At 36.7% G+C, this 14,125-nt stretch overlaps 1 protein-coding gene across 41 annotated transcripts in view; it reads right to left on the minus strand.

Moving 5' to 3' along the window:
• CLASP2 (cytoplasmic linker associated protein 2) overlaps positions 1-14,125 on the minus strand; it is a 178,362-nt gene that overhangs the window by 139,164 nt on the left and 25,073 nt on the right. For 40 of the 41 annotated variants that reach the window (XM_032861326.1, XM_032861329.1, XM_032861328.1 and 37 more), the window contains 3 exons: positions 13,372-13,447; positions 11,742-11,839; positions 5,796-5,866 (listed from right to left, as the gene is read on the minus strand). In XM_032861326.1, coding sequence (XP_032717217.1) covers positions 5,796-5,866; positions 11,742-11,839; positions 13,372-13,447 — 245 coding nt within the window. Of the gene's footprint in view, positions 1-871; positions 1,031-5,795; positions 5,867-11,741; positions 11,840-13,371; positions 13,448-14,125 lie in introns of those variants that run through there. The other variant, XM_032861368.1, reaches the window with a different exon arrangement.

Consider the following 14,125-nt stretch of genomic DNA (forward strand, 5'->3'; position numbering starts at 1 on the left):
TAATAATGAAAAAAACCATGCTCAGTTAAGTGTTATGAAGGACAATACCAAATGCAACTTGATGTTCTAGATTTGGTTCTGGTTTGCTCTCTGTGCCTAGATCTAGGACTTAGCCTATCAGCAAGCCTCAGTTTCCTAATCTGTGCAATGGAAACAACAAAATACTCTGTACACTTCATATAGTTATTTGTACCTGAGAAGTTAAGGTATACTAAGTATACTAAAGTGCTTTGGAACACTATAAAGCACTATAGAAATATTTAAAGAATTATTATTATAATAAAACACTAGCAAAATCAATTTTTAATAAAATTATACCCTATACAGGACTTGTAAAAGACAATATTTTCTAGAAAACTATTTACTAGGGACACTGACAAATCACAAGCATATTAATTAAAATAGCGTCTATGGCAAGCCATTTTCCTTTAAATACTTTATTACCACAAAATTCTACTTGTCATATACAACAGCAAAGATGACAAGCTTCCTAAGCAAACCTTTCTGCCAAAATTTGCCATTCTTCTAAGGGCCATATTCCATATTCTCTCTTCAAAGCTTTTGCATATAGTCCATGTTTCTTGCAATAGCCCTTCATAACCACTACCAAAGGCTGAGGGCTTATTTGGGTTGCAAGGTAAATTGTCATATTCGCCAGATTCCATATAGACATATCAAGTAGAAAAGGATACTAAATGGCAAGTAAGCACACATGTGCATATATGCACACACGACTGTACACACACACACACACACACACACAGTGTCCTTCGTTCTTCAGGGAGAAATATATTTCTTACACAGCAAATGATCGTCACTTTAAAAGGAAGTGTTTAACACAAGCATAAGAAGAAAAACACATCTTACTCACCATCTCCCATAGCCATTCAGATGGTCCAGGGAGCTTTCTCAAACCAAGAGGTCAAACAGCACAGCAAATAAATGCAGCTCGGTGCCTGCGCCACTGGGCTCGGCCTGCAGCCTGCAGACACCCGGAGCACTGTGTGACCCAGGCCGCGCTGCAGCTCTGCACCGCAATAGCCAACAGCTGCTACTCCACTTCAAAATAAAAGTCTGGGGTCTTGCTGAAGATCCTCGTCTCTTTAGCAGAACCTAGCAGAGCTTGATCAAGATTATTCTTTAACTGCACATATGTGGTTACATACAGGTTATGATGCTTCCCCTTGTACTGGCTGCCTGATATTTAATGTAAGAAAAGCTCTGGAGCCAATAAATGTCATCCCACTGGGGGACTTTTAATGCAATCATCAAAACACAAGGCATGTGTTCAGCAATCATTTTCTGCTTCCCTAAAGATATCCATGTAATCAGTAGCAATCACATGATCTGATGGATTAACTGATTTGTGCCTTTTTAAAAAGGTTTTCATCCTTTTGTCATTACCTTTTAATATTTACAACAGAAGACTGCTAGAAGCGCACAAACAGGAATAGCCCAGTTTCCATGATTAACTGCTCTCATTATGCAGGAAGGATTTCTGGCTGCCGTAAACAAATCACGTCAAAGGCAGCCCATCAAAGGCTGCTCTGTGTGTGGACAGCAGAGCCACACGGAACAAAGCTTGCTTCTGGTGGAGACAGAACCCAGTCAGTGCGCAGCTGCAGGACACGGAGCACCCACCATCCAAGCTGCACAACCATCAGCACATTGTCAAGCTCCGGGAAGCCCTGGGGCTCACGGTCACAAACAGACACATTTTAAAATCAATCTAAGGGCTGCTTTGCTTTTCATGAAAGTGTATGCAACGACCATACAAAAAACTAGACTGCAAGTTACCTTACTGCCTCTTATAAGCCAAGTTTCAAGGTAATTTCAAAGCCTAATTCCTATGCTTTGTTTTATTGCCAGCCTCCTAGAGCATTCTTTTCCTAGCAACTGTTTCAAATAGAGAAGTGGGGAAACATTTTACAATGATTTCACCCCAAGACTTCATTAGGTCCTACGCAAATGAGACAAATCAGAATTATGCATAGTTTTATCACAGTCAAAGAGAAAAAGACTTGCAGTCACAGCCACCAACACTGTTGGTGTTTACATCTTAGCGTAGGAGATGGTCTAGAAAGCTCCATGACAACAACAGGCCCAGCCATAATCACAGGGGGCCTGCAACTCCCAGCCTTTTCCTTCCTCCTGGTATTGCCTTCTTCCAGCCTTGATCTGATTAACATTAAACTCCGTTTCCTTCTCACAGCCGAACTAATTCTACTGTATTTAGGGATTCTGCCTAACTTACTTTGTAATATGAGAATTAAAGTCTGACCTGAAAAACCCTCAAGACAAAAAAAAAAAAGCATTTCTCCCTTTCCTATACTAAATGATATGCTCACATCACTGATGATATATTTACTTTGTGTCTCGAGAGTGCTGAACTAATTCTCTAGAAAATCAAGTCAAAGAATTCAACCAAAACTTGAATCAAGAATATAGATAAAGCAGTTTTGAACGAAATCAGGAAAAAAGCACAAGATATTATTTATTATAATAATAATTTTAAAAGTGCCCCGAGACATGCATAAAGGTAGAAGAGGTAGACTAAAGAGGAAAAAATAACTCTTATAATCAAGTTATACCACCTTTATAACCTGGGTTTTTTGCTTTTGTCTGTTTACTAAAATCACTTTTTTCATCTCAAAGCACTCTAAATCAATATAAGAAGTTTGATGTTTCATTATTATGGCTTCAGGCACAGACACACTAAAAAATTTTATTTAACATAACAGTTTCTAGAATATCATATGGAACAAATCTGAACTGAATGCCATGTTTGGGTGAATTCATAACAATTTGCTTTGCACATGTACATCAAGTGCGAAAAAGAAAAGGTGGTATCTTCAATGGCTCTCAGTCTCTTATGTGCATGACCTGTTTCCACAATTTTTTTTTGAGCCTTTATTTTGCCCTAAAATGTATTTCTGTCCCATAACTTTAAAGTTTTAGGCTGGGTGCACTATTACAATAAGCCAAAAGGGCTAGAAATTTTGTAGGGAAAAATCATACAAAAATTTAAAAAAGAGTATTACTTTGGGTACTAACTTTTTGCCTTCAAATTACTTACAAAAACTCATTTTCCATGTTCTGTTAATAGATTTCTCTACCTATAAAAATTATTAAAAAATTATTCATTGTCCTGGGTTGGGATGACACACATACCATAAGGTTAGTGGAAATTATTTTTTCATTTAATGCTTTTCACTTAGCTGCAAGAATTTTAGAAATAATTTAAATTAATTTCATTAAATTCATTAAACAAAGGGTAGTTGTATTTCTTCCCATTACCAACTACAATCACTCTGGATAATCATTCGCTTATTTGCTTACTTGTTTACTTGTTTACGATCTATCTCCCTCACTAGAATGTAGGCTCACCAAGGCAGAAACTTCTCTTGTTGAGAAGGACAGATCATGTCTCAACAGTGCTGAGACATGATCTAATTTACATTTTAAGATCATTCTCACTTCTGGGTAGAAAACAGATTCTGGAAGGCAAACCTGGGTCGAAAACAGATTCTGGAAGGCAAACATGGAACAGAAATCTACTGCAATAATCGAGGTAAAAGCTAAAGATTTAGACTGGGGTTTTAGCAGTGGAGATGGGGGAAAAAAGCTAAAGATTTAGACTGGGGTTTTAGCAGTGGAGATAGGGGAAAAAAGGACAAATTTTAGATACATTAGGACTTCAAAGGTAGACAGACTGGGTGATCAATCCAGGTTTCTAGCCTGAGCTGACGGTGGAGGCACTGACTGAAATGGGTAAACTGGGGGAACAACAGATTTGAGGGGAAGAAAGAGATAACAGGCTTTCTACTTTTGGACATGTTAAGCCTGAGATCCTATTAGGCACTCCAAAGGAAACATCATCGAGGCCACAAACTACCAAATCTGGAATATAAGAGAGATGAGTGAGGGCCAGAACCACACATTTAGAAGTCAACAGCAAATAGTTATCATTTAAAGCCTTTGGGTTGGATTACATTACAGAGAATACAGACAAGTGAGAGGAGAGACCTGGGCCCTGGGACTTGCCAACATGATAAACAGGCTTACCTCTTATAGTCTCTTCCCTTACTAATGAATCCAATAAAGTATTTTTCAATGACAGCATAATATTGTCATCAAAAACATCCTGACCTACTTCTACACCCCACTGTATACCTCTTAGATTTTAACATTCACATATGACCACACTTACAATATTCAGATAATCTCCAATACAAAAAAAATCTCTGAAGACTCCCTCTAAGAGAAACAAACGCCAGATACTGACCCCAAACCTCCTGTTTATGGAGAGAGAAACAAGAGAAAAAGAAATGGGAGCTAAGAGAATAGGGAATATAAAATCTATTTTGAAGATAACAGAAATAACCTCACAAAATACAAGAAATGCAGCACTTTCAAAATAAACTGTATCCAAATAATACCTTACATTTATAATATGCATTATACTTTTCTCTTAGAGTTGTAACTACATAGTCTGGAGTACACAAATGAGAATGCACTATAAATGGTATGAAAACACAGCAGTCTCAATCCAAGGAATTTGAACAACTATCCATCTTCCTGCTGTTTCTGGTTTCTATGGAAATAGGGGTAACTGCTGGAAAAATAAGGATGAGGTACTTAAAACACCTTCTATTCAGAGAAGAGTGAGAAAAGCTGGCAGTCAGGGTGAGGACTGGTAGCGCTGAAGTCAATTTATGCTTGTGGAACCAAGTTTAGATTAGGGTAGACACAATCTTTTTAACATTAAATTCTCACTCCATCTGACTTCCTGAAACACAACAATGCTCAGTCTTGGTTTAATCCAGAGAAAAAGAACTAAATTATATTAGTAACTAGTTTTTTCATTATATGACTATACAACTCACACACCAATTTTTTCCCCCTATATCAATTACATTACTAAACTAATCATGCTCCATTTATTTACTTTAGAGAGAGAGAACGTGCCTGTGCACCTGGGAAGGAACAGAGGGAGGAGAGGGGAAGTAGACTCTCAGTTGAGTTCAGACCTTGAGATCATGACCTGAGCCAAAACTAAAAACTGACCCTTAACAGACTGAACCACCCAGGTGCCTTCCTACCCCACTCTCTTTAATAGGAACCTACTTTCCTAGGTAGAAAAACAACCTATGTTATCTTTGGAAATAGAATATATTCTTCACATACACGGATAAAAACTAAAATCTGGGTAAATGCCACCCACTAAAAGCAAACACAATCTAGCAACCTTACAAAAAGAAGAGCAACCACAAAACTGAGTTAAGTGCCAGATATTAACCTGCAACCTCCTTCAATTCCAATTGAGAAGCCAAAGATGATCATTCTGGTAAAGCTTCTACTTCTATGTCTCTTCACCAGTATCATCACTGAGAGTCTACACATAAGTGAAATAAAGCCCACCAACCCCAAAACTTTTATTAAAAACAACTAAGTAAAACAATTACTTTCGGAATAAAAATATTTTATGCACGGAACATGGAAGGCAAGAGGGTCAACAAATCTTCAACCCAGAAGCTACAAAAAATAAGCCAAAAGAACAGTATCATTTTACACAACTGACCCAAAATTAAATTTTCAGTTACTCTAAAAGAGTCAGAGAATAGATGATAATTAGCAGTATCTAAAGACTTTCTTATACCTTAATTAAGCTTCAAGCCACAAAATCAAATGAGTGATATAATAGTTGATTTGAAAACACGTTTTAGTATCTAAAACTTTGCTAAATAATCTTAGAAATCTCTGACAAGTGAAATAACTTAATTATTTATTCTTACCTTTGCAGACACTCAAAATCATACCGCCTGACTTTTGCACTTCATCAAATTTGGCAAAAATCACCTCTAACCTGGGAATAAAGAATACATTTTGTTTTATATACAGTTTAAATAGAAACAATTTCCTTGACCACCTCCCTGAGAAAAGTATGTTCAGGAATTCAGTTTCATACAACTCTCTTTTACAATTACCTCACTTACTGAGAGAAAACACCAAGCCCATCCTGCTTGAGTACAGAAGCAACCAAACACAGGCAGCACCTACATGCACACAGTTTCATGTTTCCTCATAAAATTATTTCTCCAAACCCATCAAAATACTTGTTACAACCTTATAATGAATGTACTCAGTCACCAAGACCTCTTTAAAAGTACATGAACTCATGCAAAGGAAACATAAGGCAAACATAAAAACAATGAAATATAAAACGACAGAAACTAAGGTGATATGGATATGACTAATACTAACATCTTCTCTATTAACCTACTTTCTTTTAACACCAATTCTGTTACTGCTTCTGATTATATTCAGAATTACTTTCTATACTTCTGGTATCACTTTTTTTTTTTAGTTAACAATGTGTTTCTTATTATAAAAGCAGTGTACATTCATTATAAAAGAAAACTAGGAAACATAATTAGGAACAAAGAAAAAAACCCAAACACAATTCCATCATCCAATTTTTTTGAATTGTGTACTGATGGTTTGTATTCATATATAAATTTTCTTCAGATCAAAATGGTATTATGCTGACAGCAGTATTTTTTAGTTTGCTTTGCTTTTACTTTCCAATATATCATGCTATGATTTATTTATTTATTTTTTGTGAGAGAGAGAGAGAGAGAGAGAGAGAGAGAGACAGACAGCAAGCACAGGAGGGGAAGGAGGGGGAGAGGGAGAGAAAAAAATCTCAAGCAGGTTCCACACCCCAACATGGTGCTCAATCTCAGGACTCAGATTATGACCTGAGCTGGAATCATGAGTCAGATACTTAACTGACTAAGCCACCCAGGTGCCCCTATGATATTATTTATTCTTAAAGTTAGAACTTAGAGATTTGGGGAAGGAAAGAGGGCCATTGTCATTTTGTTTTTAACTGCTACATGTTCTCTGACTTACTCTTATGTTTCTGTCATAGTGTCATTTTTACATCCTCAGTTAAGCCGTGGTCCATATCCTGTCATTTCCTTCTTTCCTTTTTTTAAGATTTTATTTATTTATTTCACAGACAAAAATCACAAGTAGGCAGAGAGGAAGGCAGAGAGAGAGAGAGAGGGAGGCAGGCTCTTCACCAAGCAGAGAGCCCGATTCGGGGCTCGATCCCAGGATCCTGGGATCATGACCTGAGCCGAAGGCAGAGGCTTTAACCCAGTGAGCCACCCAGGCGCCCCCATATCCTGTCAGTTCTTAGTTGTAAACTGAGAATGCAGACACTTTCTACCTTAAAAATATATGTTTTTTAGAGGCGCCTGGGTGGCTCAGTGGGTTGAGGCCTCTGCCTTCAGCTCAGGTCATGATCCCAGGGTCCTGGGATCGAGCCCTGCGTCGGGCTCTCTGCTCAGCAGGGAGCCTGCTTCCCCCTCTCTCTATGCCTGCTGCTCTGCCTACTTGTGATTTCTGTCAAATAAATAAATAAAATTTTCAAAAAATATATGTTTTTTAGAGTTGAAAACCTTCTAGACACTCATCATAATGTGATTTCTAAACCTTAGCCTTACCTCCTACCCCCACTGAATTCAACAAATAAAATGCTCACAACAAATAAAAATATTCACATTATCTTAAAGCAAGCACTTCAGTTTAAAGACACAGGTTGCTTCATCCTACAGAACAGTATCTTCCAGAGACTCAGGGAGACAGCAGAACAAGATGCCCAGAGACAAGATGTGGACAAGATGAAATGGGAGAGGGAACACTGGAATTGGAAGGTGGGACACCTCAGAATGAAGACCACAGAGGTCAGGTACAGAAAGGATAGTATCCAGGAGAGCTCTTTGGGGAAAATGGCAGAACAAGATATTAAGAAGCATGAAAATAACAGAGTAGCAAAATAGGAGTAAGAAACTGAGGACAGAAAGCTCTGAACCCCCATTTCACACCATTTTCAAAGAAAATACCACATGGACTATAAATCTAAATGTGAATAAAACTTCATGACAATCACCCAGAGAATGTCTTTAAGATATTAGGTTAAGTAAAGATTTCTTAAACTGGGCACAGAAATGTCTAATCATAAAGGAAATGACCAAAAGCTACATCAAAATTAAAAACTTATGTACATTAAAAGACACCATCAAAAAAGTAAAAAGGCAAATCACAAGGTGGGAGAAGATACCTGAAACATATACATAGCTGACAATGGGCTTGTACCTAGAATGTATGTTGAAAAATCCTCCTAATCAATTTTTTCAAAAAAGATTTTATTTATTTATTTGACAGGGAGAGGTCACAAGTAGGCAGAGAAGCAGCCAGAGAGAGGGGGGGAAGCAGGCTCCCTACTGAGCAGAGAGACGATGTGGGACTCGATCCCAGGACCCTAAGATCATGACCCGAGCCAAAGGCGGAGGCTTAACCCACTGAGCCACTCAGGCGCCCCCTCCTAATCAAAATTTTTTTTTTTTTAAGATTTTTATTTATTTGAGAGAGAGAGAGAATGAGCATGAGAGGGGAGGTCAGAGGGAGAAGCAGACTCCCCATGGAGCTGGGAGCCCAATGTGGGACTTGATCCCAGGACTCTGGGACCATGAACTGAGCCGAAGGCAGTTGCTTAACCAACTGAGCCACCCAGGCACCCCCTAATCAATTTTTAAAAAGTGACAGACCACTCAGTTTTTAAAAATAGGCAAGAGACCTGAAAAGACACTTTGAAAGAACATATCCAAATGATTGATAAATATATGAAATGGTTCTTCTCTTTATTAGTAATCAGAAAAATGCAGATTACCACTATAATGAAAATACATACATCAGAAACCTAAAATTAGTAAGATTCAGACTAATAATGCTAAATATCAGTGAAAATGTAGAGTAACAGGAACTTGCAAACAGCGTCAGCAAGAAAATAAATGGTTACAACCACTCTGGAAAACTGTTTGTCAATATCAATTATAGGTGAACATACCAGATGGCCCAGCAATTCCACTCTTAGATTAAGAGACGAATACACAGGTACACCAAAAGACATGTACAAGAATGTTTTTAATAGCATTATTCTAAAGAGCTATAAACTGAAAATAACTCACAAGTCCATCATTAGTATGGATTCATAAAGTAGGACTTATTCATAAAAAAGTAAATTGCAATGAAAATGAAACAACTATAGCCAGATCCAACAACCCAAATAAACTAAAACAAGGGGCACTGGGTGGCTCAGATGGGTAAGCAACTCTCAGTTTCAGCTCAGGTCATACTCTCAGGGTTGTGGGATCAAGTCCTATGGTGGGTTCCCAGCTCAGCAGTGGGTCTGCTTAAGGATTCTCTTCCTCTGCACCCCCCCAAAATAAGTAAATAAATCACTAAAAAATAATAACAACAACATTAACTGAAAAAAGCCAGACACAAAAGAGCACATACTATATGATTCCATTTATATAAAACTCAAAAATTCAAGAATTAAGAAGTATTTAGGGAAGCTTCTAGATTATAATATTCAACTTTGCCACCTATGTGGATACATGGGTGTATTCACTTTATGATAATTTACAGAGCTGTATACTCATGATTTACATACATTTCTGTATGGATGTCATACTTGCATAAAATTATAAATTATTTAATAAAAATTTTTAAATAGAAATTTCAAAATATATAATGCAATATACATACATATACACATACACATAAATACATTACATTAACATCATTTCTTTCATTTACATAAAATGATGTAAAATTTACTCAAATGAAATTGTTAGTCCTGGAAGTAGAAAATGAGTAAGTAAACAAAATGCACAATTAATGGACTATCTTATTATAAAAAAATAATTAGTACTAGAAAAAAACTACATGGTAAGAGAGATAGCCAGATATGATGAGAGTTAGAACATCCCTCTGAAGTAGTCTTCAATCTCCTGACACCCCACCCCCTACCACCAAAAATCAAATCAAGCCTCGAGATCCAACTACCAATTTGTAGAATATAAAGACAGAAGGATATGTTAAATGATATCACAGAAAAAGAATCAGCAATATTTGGAATATGGGAAACTTTACAGGATAAACTACCTACCTTATTCAACAAATAAACACAAGAGAAAAAAGTGTTGGAGGTACATAAAGATTTACAAAGACTTGTAAGAACTTATCAACTAATTGTTGGACTTTATTTGGATATGGATTCAAAGAAACCCATAAACATATACACAGACTTATGACGTTTATGAAACAACTGGAAATTTGAATGCTGACTGGATATTTGATTTATAGAATTATTTGCAAAAAAACCTTTAAGTTGTGATGCTAGTACTGAATGCACTTAATTACAGATGAAATAAAATGACTTGGGATTTGCTTCAAAATAAAACAAGAGTAAGTAGGTAAGATTATAACATACAAAACTGGCCATGAGTTGTTAATTGTTGAAGCTGCGTAATGGGTACATGAAGTTCATTACACTATTGTCTACTTCATTCTATGTTTGAAATTTTCAGTAATAAAAAGTTAAAAGAAATCCTTTCAAGCCCCCCTTAAAATGGGACTAAAATGTGATTACCAAAAAATTTAACTGGAGTAATATCTTTAATAAAAATAGAAACTCTGAAAAGTACTAAAGGAAAAAAATTACCTTTGGAAAAAAATGTTCTGATACATGAGAAGTTCATCAATGCGATTTTTACTGATTTAACTGATGCCACTGTACTCAGATATTCTTAATTTTCCTTTTTATTTGACTAGATTTTAAGAGTAGTGACTAATTCTTTTTTTCTTTTTTAAGATTTTATTTATTTGACAGAGATAGAACCAGAGAGTATAAGCAGGGGGAATGGCAGAGGGAGAGGGAGAAGGACACTCTGCTGAAAAGAGAGCCTGAGGTGGGACTCAATCCCAGGACTCTGGGATCATGACCTGAGCTGAAGGCGGATGCTTAACTGAATGAGCCACCCAGGTGCCCCAGTAGTGACTAATTCTTGTATAGCTTTCTGTTATCCAGTATCTTGTGTAATACCTTTCAATAGGAGGCACTCAAAAAAAATATTTACTTAATGAGTAGATTAATATTTTTACTAAATTCTTTTTTTTTAAGATTTTATTTATTTATTTGATAGAGAGAGATCACAAGTAGGCAGAGAGGCAGGCAGAGAATGAGGGGGAAGCAGGATCCCTGCTGAGCAGAGAGCCCGATGGGGGCTCGATCCCAGGACCCTGAGATCATGACCTGAGCTGAAGGCAGAGGCTTTAACCCACTGAGCCACCAAGGTGCCCCATTTTTACTAAATTCTTGATCAAGCATCTTCCAAATAATGATTATTACTGTCTGGTATCAAAAGACAGTTTCCTGGATGGTATTTAGTTACATATTAAATAATACATGAATATATAATCAAACAGTGTCCAAAAAAATTACAGGATGTAAAGAACTTTTTAAACAGTGAAAGCCTACACATCTTTTTGTATCTTGTGAATTTTATTTTATTTTATTTTTTTAAAGATTTTATTTATTTGACAGACAGAGCAAGAGAGTATAAGCAGGGGGAATAGCAGAGGGAGAGGGAGAAGCAGGCTCTCTGCTGAGCAAGGAGCTGGATGTGGGACTTGATCCCAGGAGTCTGGGATCATGACCTGAGCTGAAGGCAGACATTTAACCAACTGAACCACCCAGGTGCCCATATCTTGTGAATTTTAAAAATCTCAGAAAACTGAAACTATTTAAAACAAACGTACATGAAATTAAAACTTATAAAATGAGTAGCCAAAAAAAAAAAAAAAAATTTTTTAGCAAGACTTACCTAGCAGGAGGAATTCCTCTCTTACAGAGATCCACCCTCACTCTCTCTCCCACATGTCTATAGATCTCCACTATAGCCAATACTGCAGCATCTCTCACCTGCCAAGGAATTCAGAACTTAAGCTTAGATGAGACATAATAAAATATGTCATCTCACGGCACCATTACAACTTAAAGTTCTCGGTTGTTTTAATGCCTCTAAACCCCTAAGAGATTTTGGCAGGTCAGTAACAAAAACCAAGAGGACCTGCTGAGAAAACTCTAGAGAAACCTTGTAAAAGGTTTTGTAGAAATCTAAGAAACATGTATATAAAAGTTACTAATGCGGCTTTTAAAAAATCTTTTTGTAATAAGACTGCACAAAGAACTGCCAATAATTGTGTGAATACAAGTATTATTGTGGCCAATATATTTCCCTCGAATAAAACTGCCCTTCAAGAATGTGGTCTGAACTCAACACCAGTGTTCATAGCATCTTTCTTTACAATAGTCAAAAGGTGGAGCAAACCCAAATGTCCACCTAAGGATGAATGTATGAACAAAATGTGGTATACACATACAATGGAGTATTATTCAGCCTTAAAAAGGGAAGGGCAGAAATTCTGACACATGCTACAATAGAGATGAACCTTGAAGACATTATGCTATGTGAAATATGCCAGATACAAAATGACAAATTGTATGGTTCCACTTTCATGGAGTACCTAGAGTAGTATAATCATATGGAGAGAAAGTAAAATGTGATTGTCAGGAGCTGGGGGGTTGGGAAGAATGGGGAGTTATTATTTAATGGGTACAGAGTTTGGAAGATGAAAAAGTTCTGGAAATGGATGGCGGTGATGGTTGCACAACAGCGTGAATGTACTTAATGCCAATGAATTGGATACTAAAAAATGACTAGAAAGGTAAATTTCATGTTGTGTATATTTTAGCACAATTAAAAGAAAAAAAATGTGGCCTCAAGACAGAATTTGGAAGACAGCTCTAGTTCCCTTGCACAGGTCACAAAGAGCAAATAAAGAGGTAATAGAACTCTCTTCAACTTCCAGAGGCAGAGCCAGGGTCTAATAGCAAGGAGAACTTTATCCAGAGTTATTCCAAATGCCCAAGCTATGACAAAAAGGTTACAGTCAAGGTTCAAATCCACTAAGATGGACAAGATCCAGGATACACCCCTGTATTATGCCTACAGCATACACAGCTCAAGTAAAGAAATTACAAATTTCCTGTTAAATAGGGTTATGACTGTTGTAAAAAGCTGTTGTTATGCAACCACATTCAGGAATGAAGAAAGGACACTGACAACCTGTCCTCACAAATAACAAATAGGAGGACTATAAAAAGGAATCCAGTTCTTTGTCACTCAGTCTTTCAAACCCAAGATCTATCCTTTTGGTCCCATATATCCTTAATACTAGCCAAACGAGTAACAAACTTAAGCAACTTATGTGAATAAAATGTGTTCTTAGAAAGTAACTTTGGTGGATTTTAAGAGAAAAAATGAGGTGAAATCTTGATTTCACTACCCAACTCCACCTGCCCTCTTCTTTTTTTTAAGTGGAGTAAGGGCGCTAGGAAAGAAGAGATAGCCAAAAAAATTAGTCAATGCTTGAATATAAGTAAAATTTTACCTGACTGTTGGAATCTCCAAATAGGATACACAAATGTGGTACCAGCTTGCTGAGAACTAGTGGCTGAGCCCCAAAACTAAATATAATTTGAAACAAAAATAAAGAGAATTTTGTTTTAATCAAACAGTAAACAAAATAACCTTATACTTTCTTCTTGTCTATATCAATAAGACAAACATTATGGGGAGCATGGGTACACATCATTAAAACATGAAGGACATCAGACACAAGCAAAAACTAATTCTAAACAATGTGAAATATGCAAACTTGAAAAACCATGACTGACAATGAAAACTGTCAACACATGATCCAAGAGAACAAAATGTTCAACCAATGGCACTCTTACACCTAGTAACTTACTGATCACTCAGGAAAATTTGAGCTTTTGCCTTAAAATACTTAACTTTTTTTTTTTAGATGCTGGGTCTCAAATTTGCATTCCAATAAAACCTTTATTTATAAAGGTTATAATATTTGATGAGGTCATGGGTTGAAAGCAAATGACAGGAGAGCCAAAAACCACATAAGTTGTGCAAAACTGAATGCACTTACAAGCTCTAGATGGCAGAAAGGACCACAGTGGAGTAAAAGAAAATAAATGAAGGTATAGTTAGAAAAAAGGAAGTAACACTACAGGAAAAGTTGAAAGCTACTATGTATCACCTATCTTGTTGCATAGAACTTGAACAAATAATCCAGAAAGAGATCAAAAGCCCCAACAACTTCTTCAGACCGGAGTTCTGAGCTCGGTGGC

The sequence above is a fragment of the Lontra canadensis genome, unplaced genomic scaffold (assembly GCF_010015895.1).
Source record: "Lontra canadensis isolate GAN:19392208 unplaced genomic scaffold, GSC_riverotter_1.0 scaffold20, whole genome shotgun sequence".
Taxonomy (NCBI): domain Eukaryota; kingdom Metazoa; phylum Chordata; class Mammalia; order Carnivora; family Mustelidae; genus Lontra; species Lontra canadensis.